Source organism: Littorina saxatilis, linkage group LG3, assembly GCF_037325665.1.
Source record: "Littorina saxatilis isolate snail1 linkage group LG3, US_GU_Lsax_2.0, whole genome shotgun sequence".
NCBI lineage: Eukaryota > Metazoa > Mollusca > Gastropoda > Littorinimorpha > Littorinidae > Littorina > Littorina saxatilis.
In genome coordinates this window covers 75,166,571-75,174,070 of record NC_090247.1, presented here as the reverse complement: position 1 = coordinate 75,174,070, position 7,500 = coordinate 75,166,571, and the positions used below count along the sequence as shown (strand labels likewise).

Here is a 7,500-nt window from a genome sequence, read left to right as displayed (position 1 = left end):
TCTGTTTGCGAGTTGCCTGGAACACGGTTTTTTAATAACATCTCTCGATCTTCACATATTTTGTCATGTGAATAAGAACAGAACAAGTTCGTCAAACATATTTCTTATTTTATCTGCATTGAATGAATTTACAACGTCCTTCTTGTTAATCGTTTATTCATAAAGACCACTTGTACTGAAGAAAATGTTTCCCCCTTTCAACGGGTGGAGTAGTGCGCCGGAGCGGTGTCCCTTGCGTAGAAACGTGGGCGAATAACACGATCTGCGCATGCGGTGAAATCAACCGGAAAAGGAAAAAGACATAAACATGCCGAAAAACGATGTGCGCATCACCCGGAACTCGCAATAAGAGAAGTGCGCATGTGCGAGATCTAAAATGGCCGCGGAACTGTTAACTGGTGTATCATGGCCGAGACTATATTAAGATAGTCTCGACTAACCACACCCAAAGACCGAGATGGGTCACGCTCGTCTCCGCCCGCAGCTTGCAAACGCAGTACTTCCTTTACCTATTTTCTGTAATTCTGAGCACATTTTCAGAGTAAACAGGACACATGTATATGTTTTTGAATTCAGGAGAAATTTAGGAATACGATGCAATCTACTAGTGAAAATTTGACTTTGATAACAACTTTAATAAGTAAACTAATTAACTAATTTGTACGCTGCCAAGCTGAAATTCAACACCATAGTCCGGACTTTGTCGAAGATTACTTGACCGAAATTCATTTAGATGGAAAAATGAGGGCATGACAGTGCTGCCTCAACATCCCGACGGATATGACGTCATCAAAGACATCAATCGAAAAATTGAAAACAAATGTTTAGGGATATCAAACCCAGGAACTCACATGTGAAATTTCATGAAGATCGGCCCAGTAGTTTTCTCTAAATCGCTCTACACACACACACACACACACACACACACGCACACACACACACACACACACACACTATATTCTATGCTTTTGTTTAGAGTGTTGCTTGACATAAGCTCTATATCGGACTGGACATTGGAGATCTACATCGCCTTCGTTTGGGACGTGATCCGCCGTGAGCGATGCTCTCTGGCCTGCCTATCTGCTACAGAGCTGATCAAGATCACAAACCTCTGGCATCGCGAGCAGCAGACGGGAAAGATACTGTGGCAGCTCCGCGTGATTGTGTCGGCGGGACAGCCATACTGTAAGACACACATGCTCGGCGTTGGAAAGATCACCAAGAGCGTCCTTGTTGTTTACGGGTCCACGGAAACTGGGAATTTGAGCACCAAGGTATAAGTTATAGTATAAGCGTCTTCTTGCATTGGTTTAAATATATTTTAGTTGGTTTTTCTTCTGGGGAGATTGTATGTTATCGTTCCACTAAAACTACTATTACTTCTGTACTACTTGTCATAACAACTAGGCAGCTACGTTTACATTGATATATTTATCATGAGACCGTTTATTGTGAACCAGTTATATATGACAGGAAAGGCCATCCATTCCCATACCAAACAGATTGACTTTGCATTAGTTAGTGTCTGTACAATGAAACCTTCAACACAAACTACCCCCAATCAACAAATTCATAAAAGCAAAGTTCTTGCGTTAAAATCGTCAAAACAAATCAGAACAGCTTAATCAAAACTTTTCAAATATCAATTCCTTATCAACTAATAACAAAAAGCAAAATAACACGCATACACACACAGAGACAAACACACACGCGCGCAATCACACACACACACACACACACAATCACATCGCCCACCCCATCCCATCCTACCCCCCATTACCCCCCAAACACACACACACGCACCCAACCAATTCCCAATCACACATATGCATATATAGACACACATACATACACACGCACACAGACACACACACACACACACACACACACACACGACACACCCAACCAAAATCCAACCCCTCATCCCCACCCCACCCTCACACACACTCGGTTTGTTTGTGTTTTAACAGCTTGTTACCTGCAGCGAAGACTATGAGGATTGTAAGAACGGCACGCCTCAGTGGCGTTAAGCTGAGAGTGGTTCACCCCTACCCCACCCACAACACACACTCAGTTTGTTTGTGTTTTTACAGCTTGTTACCAGCAGCGAAGACTATGAAGATTGTAACAACGGCACGCCTCTCAGTGGCGTTAAGCTAAGAGTGGTTCACCCCCAACCCCACCCACAACACACACTCTCTCTGTTTGTCCCCAACAGCTTGTGACCAGCAGCGAAGACTACGAAGACTGTAACAACGGCACGCCTCTCAGTGGTGTTAAGCTGAGAGTGGTTAACGCAGAGCTACAAGACCAGCCTGTGGGAAACCTGGGGGAAATCCTCGTGCGCACTTCTCATCTCTTTGACAGATACGTCAACAACGAGGAAGCCACGCAGCGAGCCTTCACCGAGGACGGGTGGTACAAGACTGGCGACATGGGTTACTTCAACGATAAGGGGGAGGTAAGGCTTCACGGGGGGCCCGGGTAGCTCAGGTGGTAAAGCACTGGACTTGTGATCCTAGGGTCATGGATCGAATCTAGGCCGGGACGGACACGGGTCAACTTTATGTGCAGACTCAGACACGGTATCCATGTCCCAACACCGTGTCATCACAGTGGCAAGTAAAAGACCTCGGTCATTCTGAACACTTTCACACACAATCACGACTTCTTGATACATAATCCTTTCTAAACCATTCACGTTCTGGTACAAACATCATGTTCTCCCTTAACATTTTTCAGATTTATACGGTATGCCGTTCGACCTACAGCATTATGCGAGGTTCCTACCTCCTGTACCCGGGGTGGCTTGAGCGACGCATCCGCCAGTGCCCGGGTGTAGAGCAAATCCTGATTGTGCCCGTGCCCGATCCTATAGTCTTCCAAGAGCTCTGCGCATGCGTCGTGACCCGTCCTGGGGCACAGCTGACGTCAGAAGGGCTGAGGGAGTTCTGCAAGACCTTGTTTCTGACGTCAGAGGAAGAGGAAATGACGGCGGTGCCCAAGTATTACTTGTTCTTCGATGCCCTGCCCACCACAAATACTGGTAAAACCAGTCGGCGTGCTACTGAAGCGGTTGCCAGGCAGCGGCTGGGATTGGAAGGTTAAATCAACCCTTCCAAGCAGGCTAACAAATCCCAATGCTGATTTTTGCGTTCATTATTTAAGCCACTAAGTAGGCCACGAATACAAATGCTTGCAGTTTTGATGAATCGTTGATAATAAAACGCTTGCTGATGGGTGTCTGTCGAAAAAAAAAACCTGAGTAGCAATATTTTTTGGGAACAAAAGCGTCCAACAAAAGTGTATGAAAACTTACATTTTGTGTGTGTGTGTGTGTGTGTGTGTGTGTGTGTGTGTGTGTGTGTGTGTGTGTTTGTGTGTGTGTGTGTGAGTGTGTGTGTGTGTGTGTGTGTGTGTGTGTGTGTGTGTGTGTGTGTGTGTGTGTGTGTGTGTGTGTGCAGTCTCATTTACGACTTTACCATTAATAAAACCTCATATGCAAGGCAAAGTATGAGAAAGAGTAAAAGGTTTAAAGGCATATGTACGCGCTCCCGTGTTTACAAAGTGTAGTTTGCCCATAATCGATGTCAAACGCACCATAAGACCATGTAATGACGATATGTCGCCATGCGCGGACCATATATATGCATTACAGCTTGTTCTAGCCTCTGAAAAAGTGAGGATGTCAACAAAGACGCGGAGTTATTTCCCTTGCGTCAACGTTCCCTCTGTTGGCAAATCTATAAATAGGACGATCTAGATCAAAATAAAAATTCAAATATCTCAACATTTAAGGGGTCCTAGACCACAATATCTTGCAGGGAACTTAATTTAGCATGTCTCCAGCTGTTGGTAAAGCAATTAGCGTGTATAGTCATCGAGTACATATGGCTTTAATGTTTTCAGCAAAATAAAAAAAAAGTATTTCTTGTCGTCTTTTTGTGTTTGTTTGTTTGTTTGTTTGTTTGTTTGTATGGTTTTTTTTGATTTGCCAGTTTTTGCTGCATCTTTAGAATACATTTTCACACATTATATATATTGTAAATAAGCCATTCATTCATCCGTCTTATGCTAATAACAGCTTGCTTGTACTTGAAAAAAAAAATGTTTATACAGTGGACCGAAGATTGCACTCACCTTGTAAAACCGAATGAACAAAAGCTCCACCTATTAAAATCGTGAAAAATCGAACCAGCTAAAAATGTACACGTTTTGTATGTCGCTGAGTGAAACAATCACACGCCGGTTGAATAGTTACAGCGTATTTTGTTAGCATAACACAAAAGCTACGGTCCTCCTAACATGAAGAAGAGTAGTATAGGTCTACAGTAGAAATATCACTTAAACAGCTTCCCAAAATGCAAGATGTAACTAAAGTGGGTGTATAACATGGACCTCATATAATCCTTGTATTATAGAGCTATATTTTCAATGATCACTTTAATAATGCAGCAAAAAGAGGAAGTTATGAGGTACGTGTTAGACACCAACGTTAGTTACATCGTGCATTTCGAGAAGCTGCAAAACAGATATTTCCACACCAACTACCCTTCTTCATGTTATGAGGACCATAGCTTTTTATATTTAGTCAAGTTTTGACTAAATATTTTAACATCGAGGGGGAATCGAAACGAGGGTCGTGGTGTATGTGCGTGTGTGTGTGTGTCTGTGTGTCTCTGTGTGTGTGTGTGTGTGTGTGTGTGTGTGTGTAGAGCGATTCAGACTAAACTAATAGACCGATCTTTATGAAATTTGACATGAGAGTTCCTGGGTATGAAATCCCCGAACGTTTTTTTCATTTTTTTGATAAATATCTTTGATGACGTCATATCCGGCTTTTCGTGAAAGTTGAGGCGGCACTGTCACGCCCTCATTTTTCAACCAAATTGGTTGAAATTTTGGTCAAGTAATCTTCGACGAAGCCCGGACTTCGGTATTGCATTTCAGCTTGGTGGCTTAAAAATTAATCAATGACTTTGGTCATTAAAAATCTGAAAATTGTAAAAAAAAAAAAAAAATTATAAAACGATCCAAATTTACGTTTATCTTATTCTCCATCATTTGCTGATTCCAAAAACATATAAATATGTTATATTTGGATTAAAAACAAGCTCTGAAAATTAAATATATAAATATTATTATCAAAATTAAATTGTCCAAATCAATTTAAAAACACTTTCATCTTATTCCTTGTCGGTTCCTGATTCCAAAAACATATAGATATGATATGTTTGGATTAAAAACACGCTCAGAAAGTTAAAACAAAGAGAGGTACAGAAAAGCGTGCTATCCTTCTTAGCGCAACTACTACCCCGCTCTTCTTGTCAATTTCACTGCCTTTGCCATGAGCGGTGGACTGACGATGCTACGAGTATACGGTCTTGCTGAAAAATGGCATTGCGTTCAGTTTCATTCTGTGAGTTCGACAGCTACTTGACTAAATATTGTATTTTCGCCTTACGCGACTTGTTACATTTAGTCAAGTTTTGAATAAATGTTTTAACATAGAGGGGGAATCGAGACGAGGGTCGTGGTGTATGTGTGTGTGTGTGTGTGTTTGTGTGTGTGTGTGTGTGTGTGTGTGTGTGTGTGTAGAGCGATTCAGAGTAAACTACTGGACCGATCTTTATGAAATTTTACATGAGAGTTCCTGGGTATGAAATCCCCAGATGTTGTTTTCATTTGTTCGATAAATGTATTTGATGACGTCATATCCGGGTTTTTTTAAAAGTTGAGGCGGCACTGTCACACCCTCATTTTTCAATCAAATTGATTGACGTTTTGGCCAAGCCATCTTCGACAAAGGCCGGACTTCGGTATTGCATTTCAGCTTGGTGGCTTAAAAATTCATTGATGACTTTGGTCATTAAAAATCTGAAAATTGTAAAAAAAATATTTTTTTTATAAAACGATCCACATTTACGTTCATCTTATTTTTCATCATTTTCTGATTCCAAAAACATATAAATATGTTATATTTGGATTAAAAACAAGCTCTGAAAATTAAAAAAATTAAAATTATGATCAAAATTAAATTTTGGAAATCAATTTAAAAACACTTTCATCTTATTTCTTGTCGGTTCCTGATTCCAAAAACATATAGATATGATATGTTTGGGTTAAAAACACGCTCAGAAAGTTAAAACGAAGAGAGGTACAGAAAAGCGTGCTATATCCTTCTCACTCAACTCAACTCAATGCCCGTCACTCCTGTCAGGGTATGGGCCGCCAGCTACCCTTCTCAGCGCAACTACTATCCCGCTGACTAAATGTTTTAACATAGAGGGGGAATCGAGACGAGGGTCATGGTGTATCAACTCAACTCAACTCAACTCAACTCAAATTTTATTGGCTTCAATTTTCATAGAAGAATTTGTCTTGCGCTTGGGAGAAAGTAAGAGTATAACATATAAAAACAGCATTCATATCACATTTCATGTATCACACACAGTAATCACTAGTATAAGCCTACAATTATCACATTTGTACCTGTATCATACATGCAAATAAATAGTATCACATTTCCACGTATCACACACAATATATACATTACATAACATACAGCAAGCTTCCATCTCCCGCGCCCCCCCCCCCCCTCCCACACATACATATCCTCGCACGTGCGTCGACTCCATACAAATGACATCATCGGTCCATTAACTAAAATGCACAATGACTAGTGGGTACATGATACTTAATACGTGCTCAACTAGACCTGCTAACTAAAATAATAACAGAAACAAAAACAAGGACTGGGCACAACATTTACACGTGTGTGACCTACTTACATCAAGTGCCTGTGATCTATAAATAACAATGATTGCGTTTAAAGTAAAACAAGAATAATGCCGATGTGTGTATGTGTGTGTGTGTGTGTGTGCGTGTGTGTGTGTGTGTAGAGCGATTCAGAGTAAACTACTGGACCGATCTTTATGAAATTTGACATGAGAGTTCCTGGGCATGAAATCCCCATACGTTTTTTTTCTTTTTTTCGATAAACGTCTTTGATGACGTCATATCCGGCTTTTTGTAAAAGCTGAGGCGGCACTGTCACACCCTCATTTTTCAATCAAATTGATTGACATTTTGGCCAAGCAATCTTCGACGAAGGCCGGACTTCGGTATTGCATTTCAGCTTGGTGTCTTAAAAATTAATTGATGACTTTGGTCATTAAAAATCTGAAAATTGTAAAAAAAAAAAAAATTTATAAAACGATCCACATTTACGTTCATCTTATTCTTCATCATAGGTTGTTTTTTTTTTATGGTCTTAACAGTTAAATATGTATTACGTTATCATTAAGATTCATGCTTTGTTAGCACTAAGCAGTTGTTTTAATCAGTCTGGTTTTCTCTTGTTTTCATCTTATGAATATTCTAAATGTTAGACTAACTTATTGTCTTGTACAGAATAACAACTGCGTGAATGGTGCTATACTGAATGAAAGAGTGTGACATGAAGTTCTTGTACATCATTGTAAAGAGTGTGAATGACGT

At 40.4% G+C, this 7,500-nt stretch overlaps 1 protein-coding gene across 1 annotated transcript in view; it reads left to right on the top strand.

The window, feature by feature from the left end:
- LOC138963268 (putative acyl--CoA ligase YdaB) overlaps positions 1-3,318 on the top strand; it is an 8,300-nt gene extending 4,982 nt beyond the window's left edge. Inside the window, exons 5-7 of the mRNA XM_070335336.1 lie at positions 977-1,274; positions 2,219-2,461; positions 2,743-3,318. Coding sequence (XP_070191437.1) covers positions 977-1,274; positions 2,219-2,461; positions 2,743-3,108 — 907 coding nt within the window. The 3' untranslated portion in view covers positions 3,109-3,318. The remainder of the gene's footprint in view (positions 1-976; positions 1,275-2,218; positions 2,462-2,742) is intronic.
- The last annotated feature ends 4,182 nt before the right edge of the window (positions 3,319-7,500 follow it).